Source organism: Ascaphus truei, chromosome 5 (genome assembly GCF_040206685.1).
Source record: "Ascaphus truei isolate aAscTru1 chromosome 5, aAscTru1.hap1, whole genome shotgun sequence".
In the NCBI taxonomy this organism is placed as follows: Eukaryota; Metazoa; Chordata; class Amphibia; order Anura; family Ascaphidae; genus Ascaphus; species Ascaphus truei.
In genome coordinates, this window is record NC_134487.1 from 172054317 (window position 1) to 172073187 (window position 18871).

Sequence of the window (18871 nt, forward strand, 5' to 3'; positions counted from 1 at the left end):
GACTGTTCTCTGTCTTTGATACTCTACTCAAACCACCCTCAGCTGCCTCTCCTTCCTCCGTCTCCACTCAGGACTTTGCTGACTATTTTAAGGAAAAGGTGGAATCCATACGTCAGAACATCTCCTCTGTTTCTTCCTCCCATCCTACACCTCTTCCTAACTCTCCTCCTCCCTTCCTTGACTCTTTTTCCACTGTCTCAGAGGAGGATGTGTCGCTGTTGATCGCCTCTTCTCCCTCTACCACTTGCTCTCTTGACCCCATTCCCTCCCATCTCCTAAAAACTCTTGGTCCTACTATAATCCCTACGCTCACACACATTTTTAACTCCTCCCTCTGCTCTGGAACCTTTCCATCCTCCTTCAAACATGCAACAGTTATACCATTACTTAAAAACAGCAAGCTTGACCCTACCTGTCTTTCTAACTTTCGACCAGTCTCCCTCCTGCCTTTTGCCTCTAAACTCCTTGAACGTCTTGTATTCGCTCGCTTGCTCCATTTTCTCAACACCTATTCTCTCCTAGACCCTCTACAATCTGGCTTCCGCACTGCTCACTCCACGGAAACAGCCCTCACTAAAATAACTGACGACCTCCATGCTGCCAAAGACAGAGGTCATTACACTCTGCTCATATTAAACGACCTCTCTACAGCATTTGACACTGTGGACCACCCTCTTCTCCTTCACATTCTCCATACTCTTGGTATTCGTGTAAGCTCTATCCTGGATCTCTTCCTACCTTTCCCATCGTACTTTGTGTCTTTTCTGCTAACACCTCCTCCTCCTCTATTGATCTCTCTGTGGGGGTACTCCAGGGCTCTGTCCTGGGACCTCTTCTCTTTTCTGTGTACACACTCTCTCTAGGTGACCTAATAACATATTTTGGGTTTAAATATCACCTCTATGCTGACGACACACAAATGTACTTTTCAACACCCGACCTTACACCTGCTGTACAAACCAAAGTTTCTGAATGTCTCTCTGCTATATCATCCTGGATGGCCCTCCGCCGCCTTAAACTCAACTCTCTCTCTCTCTCTCTTCCATATTGTCTGTGGCTAACGAAATGCTTTTATTTGTGCGAGCTTTCGAGATACACTGATTTCTTTTTCCGGCGATGTTACAATGCTATACAAGAGCATTTGTAGAGGTCACAACACATGGGGATTGTATTAAATCATTACTGGTACAGTCCTCAAGCTTCACATGAATTAGGCTCGATAATTCCTTGAAGGTGGGGAGCATATTATAAAATCTTCCCTTCTTCATTGGCATGGCCCATAATAAATGAGAGTACTCACTGTATTCCCCCGTGATTTTCTCGGGCGTGCAGCCACATCCAGAGTCCAGAGATATCCAAAAAATAGTTTGTGTGGCGCACAGCAACGAAGAACGGGGCTTGTGGCAATAAAAAATATTTATTAAAGCTGCATTAAAAAAACGGTGAAGGGTGCAACACTCCTACGCGTTTTGTGCTTAAATGCACTTTATCAAGGTGTACGCCTTGATAAAGTGCGTTCAAGCACGAAACGAGTAGGAGTGTTGCATCCTCCACCATTTTATTAATGCAGCTTTAATAAATATTTTTTATTACCACAAGACCTGTTCTTCGTTGCTGTGCACCACACAAACTATTTTTGGCCTTATATGTACACTAGGAGCTACAGTATATACAATAAATATACAATATACAGTATAAATACACTGGGAGCCATGTAAACACACACTAGACATCCTATACACACACTAGGACCTACAAACACACATTATGTATTACATACACACAGTGAGGGTTTCTTCCCACATTGGACTATATATGACACATACAATATATTATATATACTGCATGCGGCTTCATACCTTTCTTTTTAACCACTCCAGGTACTGGGAGAAATAGCTCATTGCTTGTTTGAGAAAGCAGCTGCTCTCCTGATAAAACAAACAGAAAGAATTAGACTAAATCCCCAATATAAGGGAGACCCCTTTAAACTGGTCCTTGACATATGTCTTGTTATTTTCCAATAGTGCAATGTTCTAGTATCTGCATTGGTGCTGGAGAAATGTAAGGTGTGATACCTTTTAACAGTATCATAGTAGCTTAGTGGTAATGTCACTGCCTTTGAAGGTTGTGACCCAGTTCGAATCCCAGTGTGAGCTCCTCGAAGCCTTGTTGAAGTCACTAGATCTCTCTTTGTCTCCATCACCCAAATTAGAATGTAAACTGTTTGCAATAGAGACTACTTTTTCCTACAAAATTCTATGTACAGTTCTATATAAGAAAATATATTATTATTAACAAACCAATTAAATCGTTTTCCATAGATATAACAATTTGTACAGAGATTTCTTCCTATGTGTAGAGATGAAGAAGAAACCAGTGAGGATTTCCAAAATCAGTTCTATTAGGTTAGTTACATTGAATCCCCTTCCTACCGCCATGTCCTACTACGTTCCCCGTGTTTGACTTACATTTTTCAGTAGCCCAAGGGCCTCCTGTATCTTTGGTCCTTGTAGGACTCTGACATCCTCTATTGTGCGGTTTATATCAGCCTTAAATGTTAAAGAGATCTGTGTTAATGGTCTGCTGGAACCTTAATATAATCATAATCCTGGCCAGGGCGCCCTATGTCATACCAACACTATTTATTAAATAACGCAGGCCATATTTACTAAGCAGTGCTAAGCCATAAGCCACCTTATAGTTAATAGGCCACAAGGTGTACTATTGCTTAGCACCACTTAGTAAATATGGCACTGAATGTATTTAATTACTCACTTAATTACCAACCCAGGGTACCACTACTCTCCTATTTATTTAATTTTTAAAAGATTGGATTAATTTTAGAAAGCATCTTTCCCTTTGGGTAATTGTTGCATACATGTTGTATAACTTTGTAAAATATGAACCCCAGTGCTTTGCCTTAATGATTATAAACTGTACAATACTGTATGTTAAAACCAGAGGCACTGCTGATGAGCGCGTAATGGTTTATCTGCAAAATTGACATCCCTGGGCCCTGATGCAGTGAGACTGTCACCTGTTGTATTCTGATGTGATCTCCTGACATCTCACACCCACCGACTCTCACAAGGTGTCTGACACACGACCTAATGACTGTGTGAATGTCACTACTTGTTTCAGAAGAGAGACTGAGAGGACAAAAAAAGAGTGTAAGTAAGAGAGAAAGGAATGCGTGGAGGGAGAGAGTGAGGAACCAGTGTGAGAAAGAGAGAGCGAGAGATCAGTGAAAGAAAGAGGTATTAGAACGAGAGAGAAGATAGGGAGAGAGTAAGAAAGATTGAGGAATTGGTGAGAGGGAGAGAGAAGAAAGAGTGTGTGTGCAAGAGAGAAAGAAAGAGTGTGTGAGAGGAATCAGAGATAGGAAAGAGTGATAGTGATTTGAGACATCTCTTTACGGTTTCCTGTGGTGTCCGTTAACCCCTCACTGTAAGATGTTTCCTACTTAAAGCAATTAGGCACAATAAAGCACTCACCTGCAGTATGGGAGAAATTAGAGCCAGATCGTACAAAGTATCGTTCAACTTCCTCTGAAAGACAATACAGACTTTAAAGGTGCAATCCTGGGTAGCTGACAATAAGACAACATTGTGTACATCATTTAACAATCCAATTGTTTTCCTTAAACAATCCAAAAGCATAGATTTTACTGTTTTACCTTTTTCTTTGTGGAGTTGGGAGTAATTAGTAGAAAATAGTTTTCTGTAGCCTTAACTCGCACTACTTAGAAATACTTATGTGTAGGATTTTGATAAACAATGCATCACTGATGCAGATTTAAGCTCTTAAACATGTCACTGCCAATTGGTACCATTTAGTCTTAGGAGAGACTGACCCCTTAAACATGTACACTTTATTCCTGTGAGGGACTGATCCATTTAACATGTCACTGACATGAGATCACTTTAGTCCTGTGAGGGCTGTTTATCTGTTGGCAGTTGGCGGTGGCTTTTTAGCTGCTGCGGGCCAGTTGACTGCGGCCATTTCGCCACCGCCATCTGGTCACTGGAGGAAGGTTAGGGGTTAAGGTTTGGGGTTACCCCCAGCTCCCGCTGCCAACCATAAAGCGTAAAAATAGCAACGGCAAAACAGTTGCAGCAAAATGCCCTGTAGGGTTACAATGGTGATTCTAATTTATTGGTCGGCGAAAGATTTAGCATCCCGTTTAAAATAATAGACACAGGAATGTACAATTACAGCTATGAATTCTGCCTATTTAAATGCCATAGCAGGTGTGTCATACTGTAAACTGTAACCAGGTTCCAGCCAGTTCTCATAGAAACCTTAATGAATTTAGCTTCTGATGAACTGTTTACTAAGCAATTAGATATATACATATGTGTTTGTGGCTAAAGAAATAGTGCTCTGGTATTTAAAATCGATTAGCGCCAATCGTCCTAGTGTTAGGGTAGGGTCTATGGAGCACCACTAGAAACCCAAAGCACTATTACTTATTTTTTATTTGCACACTCACAATTTCCCTTTTTTTGTTACAGAAAATTGGATTCTTTTTTTTTTTTTAGAAAGATAGTATTTTTAAGATATTTATACCGTTTGTATGCTAATACTTATACCGTTTGTATGCTTCCCCCAAGGGTTTAATAACTGAAGCATTTTCTCCCGCTTAACTCAAACACAGTACCGCTCATTTTTTTTAACCCCTCTGCTGCCAGAAGGGTCTGCAACACATTGCTTTGCAATCTGGAGTACGGTGTCTTCCGGCACATGAAGGTGTCTTATGGAGTAGCAACACTTAGTAAATATGGCCCTAAGTCGCAACCACTGATTACTGTAGCTCTGTGCAGTTGAGCAGTTCTCACCACATCGGCCTTCTGTTCTTGTAGAGTTGTACCCTGCAGATCCCTCAGTGCAGATACTTCATCCTCCAGCTGACTCCTTATCTCTGTATTGTTCTGGGGGGAAATAGAGGAAACAGGGTGGCGACTGCATTATAACAGGGACTTTGTGACCGTGATGCTATATAAACAGGTGAGGAGTATGACCTTCTCGCCCTAGGGAAGCCTTTTCTAATGAAATAATACCAACTGACAATCCTTGGCTACGAGAATAATTCAAGACGGGGCTCCCAAACCAACTGATTAACATTTATTCCGGGAGGGAGGACACCCACGTTGTATACTAGTGAGGGTCCTCAGATGTACTGTACAACTGGACTCTGCAGACTTGGAAAGAGAGGGGATCAGAACATCCTGCCATTTTACCACTTTGATGAGCAATCAGATACATGGCACACATGGGGGCCTATTCTAGTAGCTACGATGTTATCACTGCCAAATTGAACGGTTTGGCATGGTCCTGCCTCACAGTCTGACATTTGTATTATCAAGGTATTCAGAAAGAGTTATCGCAAGTCAGAAACCGTGAGGTAGGAAAATGCCAATATCGCTCTGGATAGCAGTATCTTTATCTGTGTCCTTTTCTAAGTTCTGCCCCTGCGATCTGCCTGCAGTCTGTAGGAGCTGCACAGAGAGAGCCGCACAGAGAGAACTGCATCTCCCTGCTCAGCTCTTATAGGCGATCGCAGTGTTTTTATTTTAATAACAGTATTGAAGCATGGGGTCTCCGGAGCAAAACCACATTAGTTTCAGCCTCCGGTATCCCCTGCTTTCTGAGTTACAGGCCCCGGTATTGCAAAGTTTTTAAATGTCCCGATCATGTGACACGGGAGATTTAAACAATGCACGGAGAGGAAAATAGCTTCATTACTAGCCACTAAGGTAATGAAGGGGTTAAATCAGAGTACCTGGTTTGTTGGGGGTAGAGAGGGTGGGTAAAGGGGTTATTCGGCCCGCGGTGGGTGTTTAGGTATACCGGGAGGGTTGCGGTAGAGGTTAGTCCCATTCATTACCTTAGCAGTAGGTAAGGGGTTAGTACCTCCTGCCACCCTCCCGGTACGCCTAAACGCCCACCCTGGGTCAACTCTAACCTTCACCTTACCCCTCTACCCCCAATAAACCGGGCACTGGTATTTAACCCCTCCAGTACCTTAGCGGTTAGCCACAAAGGTAATGAAGCTGCCTGTAAATTTATTTTTATTACATAGGACGGAAGCAAGGGAGACGCCTAAAGGAGATCCAATGTAGTAAAAATACATTTTTCCTTCAGAGTCACATCGCGGATCCCATCTTTGCACCCTTGAGATGGCGAGATGAAAATGTGCGATTTGCAGCCGAGATGTGAATCTCGGAGCAACCTGAATATCTCGATTTCTCAAAAACTGCGAGTTTGAGCAATTTTTGAACGCCCGCTCGGTTTGTCTGAGCGGGGAGAGCTATCGATCGGGAAGAAGCAGATCTCGAGCGAGTTTGCCATGTTATCGGAGCTTTCTGAATAGCTACACATGCAAACTCGCTCGTGAAGTGCCCCAAACTGTCGATAACTCACTTATCGAAGCTAATAGAATAGGCCTCATGGTGTTTTTTCATTTCTTTCCATAAATCTGTGTCCACATCTTGAAGGATTAATCCCTTCGTTGCTTTGCAATACATGGTTGAGTCTGCATGGGAATCAAGCTTCTCGGATTACCTGGGAGAGGCCAAGTGTTTCCAGTGCTGATATAAATTGCCCAATGTCTGGGGTTAACACAGGAGTTTGTATCTATGAGAAGTGGAAGAAAAGTCTGTGTTACGAGTTTTCTAGAAATATTGTAGCAACAGTCAACAGGTTCCATAAAGGGTTAAGATTAAGGCTGAAACTGTTGGCAACAAAAAAGCAGATGTACATTAAGCACAGCTCTAATCATGAAGAATTTGGATTGTGCAGGTCATAGAAGGTCATTAATATCATCAATTAGACACAGAGGGGTGATTCACAAAAGGTGCATTGCAGGATGACGCATCCATTACACCCAATTACAGGCAACACTGTATTGGGTGCATTATCCCTTAGTGAATCAGCGCAAGAAGGTGATATTTGACTATAGTTTCCTGTCGGGGCACAATCCATTAGAATTATTAGAGGAAAAATCCCCAATAGCATTCAATTGGATTTCTTTTATTTTATGAATCTGGTTCAAATTTTCTGCTCCAATTTTTGATACACATGCACCTGCGTTGTGATGTTTCCGTAGGGTACTTGGTCGATCTGGCTGTTTTTGTAGTCCATCAGCACTTTTATGGCTATACCAGTAAGAAAGGCAAGGCCCCCAACATCCACAGTGAAATTGTTAATCTTGAGCTGGAACTCGGCTGTATACTGGGAGGAGTTGGGAAAGTAGAGAGAAAACAGGTTTATCACAATAAAACATGTAACTATTATCTTCTATTTTACTGTAATCCCCATTACTCATCGTTCATTAAAAGAGCACCCATGGCGTGACTCATTTGTAAACTGACAGTAGGATTAATTTGAAACATTTCATAACTCTTAGTCTTCACCCAACACTGGCCTAAGGCCTAACCATTGTTAACCTTAGCTAACGCCTAACTATAACTCAATGGTCATTTTCTTCTTTGTTCTGCTTACCCTGGTAATGTTGAAAGAATTATCCAAGTCAATGGGGTTGTTAAACTGCAGGACATCCCAGAATGGAGCTCCTTTCTTGCACTGCCTGAAGGCACAAGAATATATGAGAGGTGATAGAGAGGTAGAGACTGAAAGAGAGATGCAGAGAGACTGGAGGAGACAGAGAGAGACAGGAACAGAGACAGGCAGAGAAACCGGAGGAGGCAGAGAGAGAGAGACAGAGAGAGAATGAGTCAAGCTGAGGGAGAGATAGAGAGAGATACTGTAGGTACAGACCAGCAAAGAGAAAGCATGCAAAGAGCCAGGCAAAGGAATTGTGGACTGTGTACTTACTGGTACATATCTGTGAAGCTGGTATTTTCCTTGAGTCCAAGTTGTCTTTTCAAGTCCATATCTTGTGGTAGGTTTGTAGGGTCATCTAGAAACTGAAAATATATTTCTACTTTTATATATATCTATCAAATATATATATCTTCTATCAAATAAAGAAAATTTATGATTTACTTACCTGCGTGCTGTCCCTTGATGTCGTGTTGCAACCGGTATCGTATGGTCTAAATATATATATATATATATATATATATATATATATATATATATATATATATATATATGCAAATATAGCTGTATGCTCATCTGCATGTCTTAGGCAGGTCTGCAACCCCACCTTTCCCCATTATCACCCAGCATACAGCACTTCCACTGCAGCAAGGGATTCTGGGAAATGACATGCAAATGAGCACACAGTGTCACTTTTTGCCTCAATAACCATTTTTAACATGGTTTCCTATAGGTCGAAACAGCTGTCTGTGGGTGGTTTTCTGGGTATGCACCTTAACCCTGGCTGTGCTCGAAGCTGTGATGCAAGCAAGCTTAAGCCTATAGGGAACCATGTTAAAAATGGTTATTGAGGCAAAAAGTGACACTGTGTGCTCATTTGCATGTCATTTCCCAGAATCCCTTGCTGCAGTGGAAGTGCTGTATGCTGTGTGATAATGGGGAAAGGTGGGGTTGCAGACCTGCCTAAGACATGCAGATGAGCATACAGCTATATTTGCATATTTGCTTTCCTGTGGAGGGGTTTTGTCACTTTTTTTACTCACCATAACTTAACTCAGTATTATATATATATATATATATATATATATATATATATATATATATATATACACACACACATACATACATACATACACATATTAGTTGAATTCTCCCATTGTCCTTATTCTTCACTCACCTTGTAAATGTCCTGATTGGCCCAATGTCGGCATAGAAGTGTTTGCACATTCCCACCGACCAGGAACGTGGTAAAAACTAAGAGTATGAGCATCCAGGAGAAGAAGAATGAGAGATAAACGCCACTAGGACAGAGAGATGGACACATTAGCAAAGACAGTGTTTATAAATATATACACTTATATCATAGAAGGAAACAAGGGTCACCCACAGCGAGGTCTTCATACAGTGATTTATAAAAAATAAGGTCCTAATCATAAAAAAAAGCTGTTTTATTAAATCATCTTTAAAATCCTACCAAGTAGGCAGGGTGCATGGGCTCCTAAATATCAAAAACTGCGAAGTTTAGGGCATACAGTCTTTCATCCGGCCTTAAAAGCGCCCATCAGTATAACTGCTATTTACAGGTGGATTTGGCGTGAATGAGCAAAGGGGACGGACATTGTACATCTTAAATAGCTATTGTTGAACATAATTTCACACCTCAGAGGTATTACTTTATAATGTGGTGTTTGGATATCTTGAGTTAATGCAATATACTGGTAAAATATTTGATTCTGTTCTTCAACTACTTTTATGATCTAGAGACACTTTGAAATGATAAAGTAATGATATAATTGTACGTCTTGTTTCTTGGCACCTGTTAGTATGTGGATGTTTCTGTGTTGACGTCATTGCGTCCCGTTGCTTGGCTACTGACTGCTGATGTCACATCATCACACATTATGCACATCGCGTCTTTTTGATGCTGTTACTATGGCGATACTGATACAGTGATGTCCCCACGGCTGTCTGTCACCTTGCTGTTTTGCGCCACATCTACCTTTAAACAGAAGTCATACGGAGTGCTGCATCAAGGGCTATTATGCCCCAAATGTTGCTATTTTTTATACAGTGTTTTGTATCTCATGCATCCTGCCTACTTTGTAGGATTTTAAAGATGATGAAATAAAACAACTTTTCTTTATAGAGGAGTGCTGCAGACCTTATATTGTATGGATTAACTTTGTGCTGACTTGGGTGCAGGTCAGCAGTTCTCTGTGCATCCAGTTATCAACCATAATAAGGTGAGGAGAGTGGTCTACATTGTTGTGTATATACCGTGATTCATGATCTAATAATAGATGATCGACATATCAGTCATCTGCAACAGGGACCTTTATCAATTGATGTCTTTATATATATATATATATATATATATATATATATATATAGCAAATGGAAATATTACTGTATGCTCATTTGCATGTCTTAGGGCTGCGGCAGAGGGCCTCTAGGGACCATGACACACACAAGGTGCAGGCTGAAAAAGGCCAGGGTAGGCCTTCTACTAACATTGACCTACCCAGAGACATTGAGAGGCCTAGGACTGTTCTACCCGCGCCAGGGGCAATAAACAAAAGGTAGTCAAGCCTTCCCAGGACTGGATAGACTGGGTGGAGTTTGATGATTATTCTGATGGGGAAATGGGGACTGAGTGCATAGTTTCTTTCGGAGGAAAATCAGACAGATCGGAGACATCAGGGGTATTCACTAGGGTGACTTCTGAGTCAGATCTGTCGGCATGCCCTGAACCTGTGGGAAGGTATTATAGTGGTGTGACCCCATGTTCCACGGTCATGTCCCCGGTTCCTGTTGATTAGTGGGGACATCGTGGTTCACTGGTGCGAGGAAGGGAAGTTCTCTATAGAAGAGACCGCCGAGGCCATCAGGAAGAGAGATTAAGTTAGGGATAGTAAAACCAACCAGCTTAACCATTCTCTATCAGGAGAACCCGTCGCACAAACCACTGTTCTGGGAACTACCAGGCCAGGCCTGCAGCAGTAAGCTAACAAAGCTCAGCCGGGCCATAGTCCAAAGATACCGGCAGTCCCATGGCTATGACTACCCCTATGTCCCTGAACCCATCATGAGGCAGATAGAGGCCAATAGGGAAGATTGGTTGAAGGATGCTGTGATAGAGTATTTATCTTCCAAGTGCAGCTACTCTCGATTTTACACTGAGGAGAGGGTATGCTACCTCATGAAAGTGTGGAGTGTAAGGACGGGGTATCTATATGGATCGGGTGGAGTATCACCCTGAGCAGGGTCTAAAAAGGGTGTACTCAATCAGAGTTCCTGATCATGAGGGCAGGTTAGTTAAGAAGCCTGACCCTAAGCATTATTATTGAGGGGGTGAAGATTCTCCATGTTCGAAGGAATCCGTTATGCCTCATCACTGTTATGAGTATGCGATTAACTGTATACTATAAACCGTAATAGTATAAATGTTATGCATTTGTTCCAGGTTGTCCCAAGCTGAAGGATGGTACACCATTTAGGTTCCAAGCGGGGACGTTGGTTTCTCCATCAGGGGGAGTGTGAAACCAGGTATTCTTTTTGGCTACTAATCTGCGCTCCCCAATATATAAGCCATAGTATCAGGGCAAGCAGTGTTAGGCCAAATCCGGGTTTTCCCCTGCAGTAATCAGCTCCCTTGAGTGACAAGGGGGCAGGGGGGGGGGGCAGGCTAAGGCCTGTGTTCTGCCCAATCCTGGGCTCAGACCTTGGACCCTCCCCCGGGGCACTTAAGGGGCTGCATCACCAAATTTAGTCTGTGTCTCAGTGTCTCTCCTATGAGAGAGACTGTCCCAGGAAGCGTGTGTGCAGGGCTCAGACCACCTTCTATCCCCCCCCTTAGGGGAGTGGGGAGTGGGACTATACCTCCTACTGCACTAGGGAGTAGGGGAAGAGCTAGGATAGACTCTGGGGCCCTTGCCTGGGAGTTGATTCTAGGGACCATCCAGAGGATGGAAGAGACAGGGAAGCAGTTCAAGACCGTCTGCAATCAATCAGGGGGAGTATCAGAGGGTTCTCCTGCAGGGATTGCCTCCAGCACTCCTGGAGCCTGCAAGAGATGGAGGCGCCGCACCAGTGAGAGAGAACCAGCTATCACCCCAAATGCCTGTCCTGACTTCCCCAATACCATCAGCGGAACATCACATGACACTGTGTAATATAGTAATCTCCCAGAGGGTGGGGGAAAACCTGTATACATATACACATTATATATATATATATATATATATATACACACACACACACACACACACACACACACACACACACACACACACACACACACACACACACACACACACACACACACACACACACACACGGCTGGAATAGGGCAGCTATAAGACTTTTTCAACACATAGAGTTAATCTCCCTAGGGAACTCAACAGCAGCTGCTGCATAATTAATCAGAATGGACTCCTTAAGTGAACAAGGAGAGACAATGCTGAGAGTCACAGAGTATCAGATTGCTGTCCCAGAGAGGGGGACAGAGAAGTGCTCCCCAGCAAGTAAGGCTGGCACAGTTCCTTGGACCCACTGGATGGTGATTGCGGAGTCCGCTGGGACTGCCTGGGTTTGATTCCTAGAGGGAAGAAGAAGGACAGCAGATCTTGCTGAAGCGGGGATGGCATTTACAGAGGAGAATTTCTCTGAGCTCACGTGGGGCTGAGTTAACATAGGAAAAAGGCAACAAGGCCGCGCTGAAGTGGGGACGTCTGCTCAAAACCTGGACTTACAGATAAGCAAACCCCTTTATTGCTATGTACTGAAACTATGTATGTTAAATATAATACTACCTATTTTGGGGTGGGAACCAGCTTAGCTGGCCATCCAGTTAGTGAGGGCTAAAGCTATGGCGTAGTCTGTTTTCCCTAAATGGAATAGGTGTTATTTTTATGTGTTGTTTTGACTTAAAGGGCCGGTGGACCTATTGGTGTATGATTTAATCCCTGTAAATAAACCCCATGTAGAGAATTACAGTGTTTCCTGCCTTACATTGGGACTAAAAGAGACTGCAACATGGTGTGGGCATAACTATATATATATACACACACACACACACACACACACACACACACACACACACACACACACACACACACACACACACACACACACACTGTATAACGGTCCTGTGTGCATGGCACAATCAAACACTTGCTTTACAATAGTTATATAACAAACAATACGGAATGATTAATAGCAGAGTACCAAGATTCTTCAGCATACAGTAGCACTGTGTTGGTAAAACAGTAGAAAGCACCTTACACCATAAGGAATCCAGAGCCAACTTTCCTTTTGAGTCTTGAGTCGCTGGGTTCCTGCTGCACATAAAGCCCCCAAACACCAAGCAGCAGCCCCAGAAGAGTGCAGACAATAATCAGGAGGATGACACAACACAGGACGATTCCTATAATCCACCTGCAATGGGACAAATGTCATGAACTATTGTCTGCAGTGTCCATGTATTAATCTCAGGTCGGCTGTTTGACTGGTGCAAAAAAAAGCGATGCAGATTATGTGATCAACAAGGGGGTAATAATATATACAGCAATAGGAGGAGTTATAGGGATCCGTTATATAGATCAGCGGTGCGCAAACTGGGGGATGCGCCCCCCAGGGGGGAAACTAGACTTTTCTGGGGGGCGCAGTGTTTTTAAAGGCCCCGCACTGAGAGCGCGAGGCCTCTGTAAACGTAATTACAAGGCTCTGGTCACGCGTCTCTATGACAATGCGGCGTCAAATGACGCCCGTTGCCATGGAGACGTGACATCAAATGATGCCGCAGCATCATTTGACGCAACATTAGACGCAAGGGGGGACGCGACTAAGGAGGGAGCAGGTAGGTGAGGAGCAGGCGTGGGGATTTTGCGCACCGTTGATATAGATAATATGAGGAGTTATAGAGAGCAGTTAAATGGAGATATATGGGGGTTATATTGTGCAATATGAGGGGTTATTTTGGAGTGGTACTGTAATTGTATTTTGGCCTGGAACCAGATTGCATATCTTCCCTGTTCTGAGGATGCTAACACTCCTCATTGTAATGTCGCAACAAATGCAACGCCCCTTTTCCTCAGATAGTTGAGCTGCTGCTGGCTCACTCTGCTAGTTGGCACTGCCTGATTGTATTTCCTGTTAGTCCAGGCTAGCATGATTTCTTTTTAGACCCAGTAGCCATTGTGGATAGTCACAACGTGTCTATTACCTGGTAAAGCCATTGTAATTTAGATTTCCCTTATATGTGCCACCTGCCCAGTTCCCCCCTTTTTGTTATTGCTGTTTTTACACTAAAAGTACAAAGAAAAGAAGGACTCTGTGTGCATCTACATGGAGTGAGTGAAACTGCCTGCCCCATCTCATTTGCCACAGCGAGCTTGGGACAGAACCAGGGTTGCCACCTTCAACTGGTGGAAGGCAAAGGCCAACCCGGAGAAGACATTTTTTTTCCCCCTTACTTGCAGGCGTGCTGTGGCGGCATCTCCCGGCATCCTGCTGCAATTCCCCCCTCCAACTGCAGTGAACATGGCTGCTCGGCGTGCATGGGGGACGCTACATGACGTCATGATGCCGTGTAGCGTCATGACGTCACATAGAGTCCTGTTGCCATGACAACGTGGGGTCAAATTACCCCGCGCAGCCATGTTCACTGCAGTTGGAGGGGGAATTGCAGAAGAATACCGGAGAATGCCGGAGACGCCTTCGCAGCACGCCGTACCCTGCTGCCACCCGGAGATTGACGGGCTAAACCCATAGCCCGGAGGTAAGTGCCCGCAACCCAGAGTCTCCGGGACAAACCTGGACAGAACATATTTAATTCATAGATAAACAAAAGCAGGCAAATATTTGCTATTAATATGGTTAGATTTCAAATTAGACCATGGCATTCTTTACAGAGGTTTGTTTAACTCTGAGCTCCAGATTCAAACTATACCTGTACTGCTCATAGCGTTCTACCTCCTTCCCATACAAAACAGTCTTGTTTTCAATGTTTAGCAAGGCCTTATTTATAGGGTCAGTGTATCGCTCTATGGAGATCGTGCCTGCATAGGATTGGATTTGCTGCTCAGCACTGTTCAGGGCATTCCTTATATCTGGAATTAAAGGGAATAGGAAAGATGGAGAGTTTGGGTTATATATCATATGCAACAAATAAAGAATATCACTTGTGAGCGCATTCACATGTCTCAGACAGGTCTGTAACCCCGCCTTTCACCATTATCACCCAGCATACAGTGCTTCCACTGCAGCAAGGGATTCTGGGAAATTGCATGCAAATGTACACACATATGCAAGTAAGTATTAAGGATGACATGTTTCTTTTTTCCCTTTAGGTTCATAACTCACCGTTTATACTTCTGGAACTCTGTGTGGTCACGAGCTTTGGTATTTCATTGAAAGCCTTAATTCCCTGAGAGAATGGAAGAGAAGGCGCATATCAGAGAGGATTACTGTGAGGGGGGTGGGGGGTGGGATGGTAAGCAAGGGGAAAAATAGAGGGAGGGACAGACAGAGTTGGGGGTAGATGGGAGGGGAAATGGGAGAGGAGAGGAGGGGGGAAATGGGAGAGGAGAAGAGGGGAGGAGGGGGGAGAGTGGGAGAAAAGGGGAGGGGAGGAGGGGAGGTAGGGAGGAGAGGGGAGGGGGGTGGAGGAGAGGAGGGGAGGGTGGGAGGAGGAGAGTGGGGGAGGAGGGGGAGGAGGGGGAGGAGGAGATGGGGGAGGAGAGGGGGGAGGAGGAGAAGAGGGGGGAGGGGAGGAGAGGGGAGGAGGAGAGGGGGGGTGGGGGAGGAGAGGGGGGGAATGAGGAGAGGGGTGGAGAAGGAGGAGGGGGAGGGGTTGGGGAGGAGGAGAGGGGAGGAGGAGGACGGGAGATAGAGGGGGATGGGGGAAGGAGGTGGGGGAGGAGTGAAAGGGTGGGAGGAGAGGGGGAGAGATTGGGGTGAGAGGGCTGGTTGGAGAGTGATTGAGAGAGGGAGATAGGGGAAGAAAGGAGGGATAGATGGAGAGAAAAAGGGATGGAGGGAAATAGGAATAGAGGGAGGAAGAGACAAGAGGGGGAGGAGAGGGAACGAGGGGGAGGAGACGGAACGAGGGGGACGATAGAAGAGGGGGAGGGATAGCGGAGGGAAGGATAGGGTGAAGGATAGAGGGGGAAAGATAGAGGAAGGGAGAGGGGGTGAGAGGAAGAGGAGGGAGGAGAAGGAGGATGGGGAAGGGGAGAGAGAGGATTGAGAAAAAATTGAGTGGGGAAAAGGAGAGATAGGTAGAGAGGGGGGGGGGGGGTGAAGAAGAGAAGGAGCAGAGGAGGTGAAGTGAAGGGAGAGGGGGAAAGTTAGAGAGGGTAGGGAGAGAGAGTGGGGAGAGGGGGAGGGAGAGAGAGAGGGGGCAGGGAGAGAGAGGGGGCAGGGAGAGAGAGAGGGGAGAGAGAGAGGGGAGAGAGAGAGGGGGGAGGGGGGAGAGAGAGGGGGAAGAGAGGGGGAAGAGAGAGGGGAGAGAGAGGGGGGGGAGAGGGGTGGAGGGATATTAGAGGGGGAAAAGGGGATAGAGGAGGGGAAAGAGGGATAGAGGAGGGGAGAGATAAGGACAGAGTGGGGGGGGATAAGGATTGAGTGGAGGGAAGAGAGATAGAGTGGGGGGGGGGGGGAAAGAGGGATAGAGTGGGGGGGGGGAAGAGGGATAGAGTGGGGGGGAAGGGATAGAGGGGGGAGAAGGATAGAGTGTGGGGGGGGGGAAAGAAGGATAGAGTGGGGGGGAAGAGGGACAGAGTGGGGGGAATAAGGATTGAGTGGGGGGGGAGAGATAGAGTGGGGGGGAGAGGGATAGAGTGGGGGGGAGAGGGATAGAGTGGGGGGGGAGAGGGATAGAGTGGGGGGGAGAGGGATAGAGTGGGGGGGAAGAGAGATAGAGTGTGGGGGGGAAAGGGAGAGAGGGGGGAAGAAGGGTAGAGGGGGGAAGAAGGATAGAGTGGGGGGGGAGAGGGATAGAGGGGGGAAGGATACAGTGGGGGGGAAGAGGGATAGAGTGGGGGAAAGGGATAGAGTGGGGGAAGAGGGATTGAGTGGGGGGGGGTAAGAAGGATAGAGGAGGGAAGAATAGGGTAGGGGGAGAAGGATAGAGTGAGGGGGAGGAAGGATAGAGTGGGGGGGAAAGAGGGATAGAGTGGGGGGGGGAAAGAGGGATAGAGTGGGGGGGGGGGAAGAGGGAAAGAGTGGGGGGAGAGGAATAGAGTGGGGGGAAGAGGGATAGAGTGGTGGAAGAGGGATAGAGTGGGGGGAAGAGGGATAGAGTAGGGGGAAGAGGGATAGAGTGGGGGATGAGGGATAGAGTGGGGGGGGGGAGAGGGAAAGAGTGGGGGTGATAAAGGGATAGAGTGGTGGGAAGAGGGATAGGGTGGGGATAAGAGGGATAGAGTGGGGATAAGAGGTATAGAGAGGGGGGAAGAGGGATAGAGAGGGGGAAGAGGGATAGAGAGGGGGAAGAGGGATAGAGGGGGAGGAAAGGGATAGAGGGGGAGAAGAGGGATACAGGGGGAGAAGAGGGATAGAGGGGGAGAAGAGGGATAGAGGGGGAGGAAGAGGGATAGAAGAGGAAGAGGGATAGGGGGTGGAGTGGGAGCAGGGGGGCAAAGAATGGGAGAAGGTGGAAGAGTGGGAGAAGGGGGGGAGAGAGTGGGAGAAGGGGGAGTGGGAGAAGGGGGGTAGAAGGAGAAGGGGGGAGTGGGAGAAGAGGGGGGGAAGGGATAGAAGAGGAATAAAGGGGGAGAGTGGGAGAAGGGGGGAGAGTGGGAGTAGGGGGGAGTGGGAGATGGGGGGAGTGGGAGAAGGGGATAGTAGGAGAAGGGGTGGGAGAGTGGGAGAAGGGGGGGAGAGTGGGAGAATGGGGGAGAGTGGGAGAAGGGGGGAGTGGGAGAAGGGGGGAGAGTGGTAGAAGAGAGGGGAGAGTGGGAGAAGGAGGGAGTGGGAAAAGGGGGGAGTGGAAGAAAGGGGGAGTGGAAGAAAGGGGGAGTGGGAGATGGGGGTGTGGGAGAAGGGGAGATGGGAGAAGGGGTGGGAGAGTGGGAAAAGGGGGGGAGAGTGGGAAAAGGGGGGAGAGTGGGAGAAGGGGGGGAGAGTGGGAGAAGGGGGGGAGAGTGGGAGAAAGGGGGGGAGATGGGGAGAATGGGGGGGGGAGAGTGGGATAAGGGGGGAGAGTGGGAGAAGGGGGGGAGAGTGGGAGAAGGGGGGGGAGAGTGGGAGAAGGGGGGAGAGAGTGGGAGAAGGGGGAGAGGGTGCGGGAAGAGAGTATAAGAGAAGGAAATGGGAGAGCTTAGCACTTTTCTGATATGCTTAATGTACAAGGAGAGGGATGGACACTTTGAGGGAGAAGCAGGTTTACTGGGTATCATGTATTTACCTGCTGAAAGATACCAGTCAGGTTGACTTTCCTCACATTATTCACTTTTTTCACAAAATCTTGAAAAGAAGGGATCTAAAAAAAACAAAACAAGATGATTCTCTAAACTGCCTCTATCATACTCTCTCTTCCTGTCTTTCGCCTCTATTATCTCTCTCTTTCCTGCTCAATGTTAATCTCTCTACTCTCTGTGTTCCTCATACTCTTTCTACCCTTCTTCCTTTCTGCTCCTCACCTTATTCTCTTCCCTCCCCCACCACACACCTGTTTATAATTTATGCCCAGCCGCAGTTCTTGTAAGGTGTCTGCAGCCTCAGTGCAGTTTGCACAGCGTTGGTCAGACAGGATCGTCTGCAGCTTGAGTTTGTGACCCGTGAGCGCTGTCTCCAACCCGTCCTGTCTATGCTGCAGGCTCGACACGGTCATGTTCACCTTCACTACATTCAGAGCAGCTGTTTCCAATTCTTAACAACAGAAATTACAGGAATCAGAAATCTAAAGAGCATGTCATGTCACAAAAGGAACAATGGCAGGGTCATGAGGGCTACTGGGAGGTTCATGAACGTTACTGATAGGGCCATGAAGGCTTCTGGGAATTTCTGTCTGGGAGGTTTTATGAGAGTTACTGGTGTGGTCATGGAGGGCTTCTTGGCGGTTTCATGAGTGACTGGGAGGAAGATGAGGGCTACTGGGAGAGTACTGAATGTTACTTGGACGATTATGCAAGTTACTGAATGGATCATGAGGGTTATTGGAAGGGGGGTCAAGTTAATGGAAAGTCCTGACTTCTGAGAGTTACTGTACTGGGGACAGTCCTGTTATATACACTGGCGACACACTTTATTCGAGCTTGGCTAGTCCCACGAATTCGGGTATACCCGGGTGTATTGAGGTTTGTGA

General features: G+C 46.1%; 1 protein-coding gene across 3 annotated transcripts in view; it reads right to left on the reverse strand.

The window, feature by feature from the left end:
• PROM2 (prominin 2) overlaps window positions 1-18871 on the reverse strand; it is a 44296-nt gene that overhangs the window by 11688 nt on the left and 13737 nt on the right. For all 3 annotated transcript variants that reach the window (XM_075601277.1, XM_075601278.1, XM_075601279.1), the window contains exons 7-20: window positions 18236-18435; window positions 17972-18046; window positions 14926-14989; window positions 14513-14672; window positions 12847-12999; window positions 8741-8864; window positions 7837-7928; window positions 7504-7588; window positions 7087-7233; window positions 6565-6636; window positions 4839-4931; window positions 3495-3548; window positions 2469-2549; window positions 1860-1928 (exon numbers count right to left, since the gene is read on the reverse strand). In XM_075601277.1, the coding sequence (XP_075457392.1) occupies window positions 1860-1928; window positions 2469-2549; window positions 3495-3548; window positions 4839-4931; window positions 6565-6636; window positions 7087-7233; window positions 7504-7588; window positions 7837-7928; window positions 8741-8864; window positions 12847-12999; window positions 14513-14672; window positions 14926-14989; window positions 17972-18046; window positions 18236-18435 (1469 nt within the window). The remainder of the gene's footprint in view (window positions 1-1859; window positions 1929-2468; window positions 2550-3494; window positions 3549-4838; window positions 4932-6564; window positions 6637-7086; window positions 7234-7503; window positions 7589-7836; window positions 7929-8740; window positions 8865-12846; window positions 13000-14512; window positions 14673-14925; window positions 14990-17971; window positions 18047-18235; window positions 18436-18871) is intronic.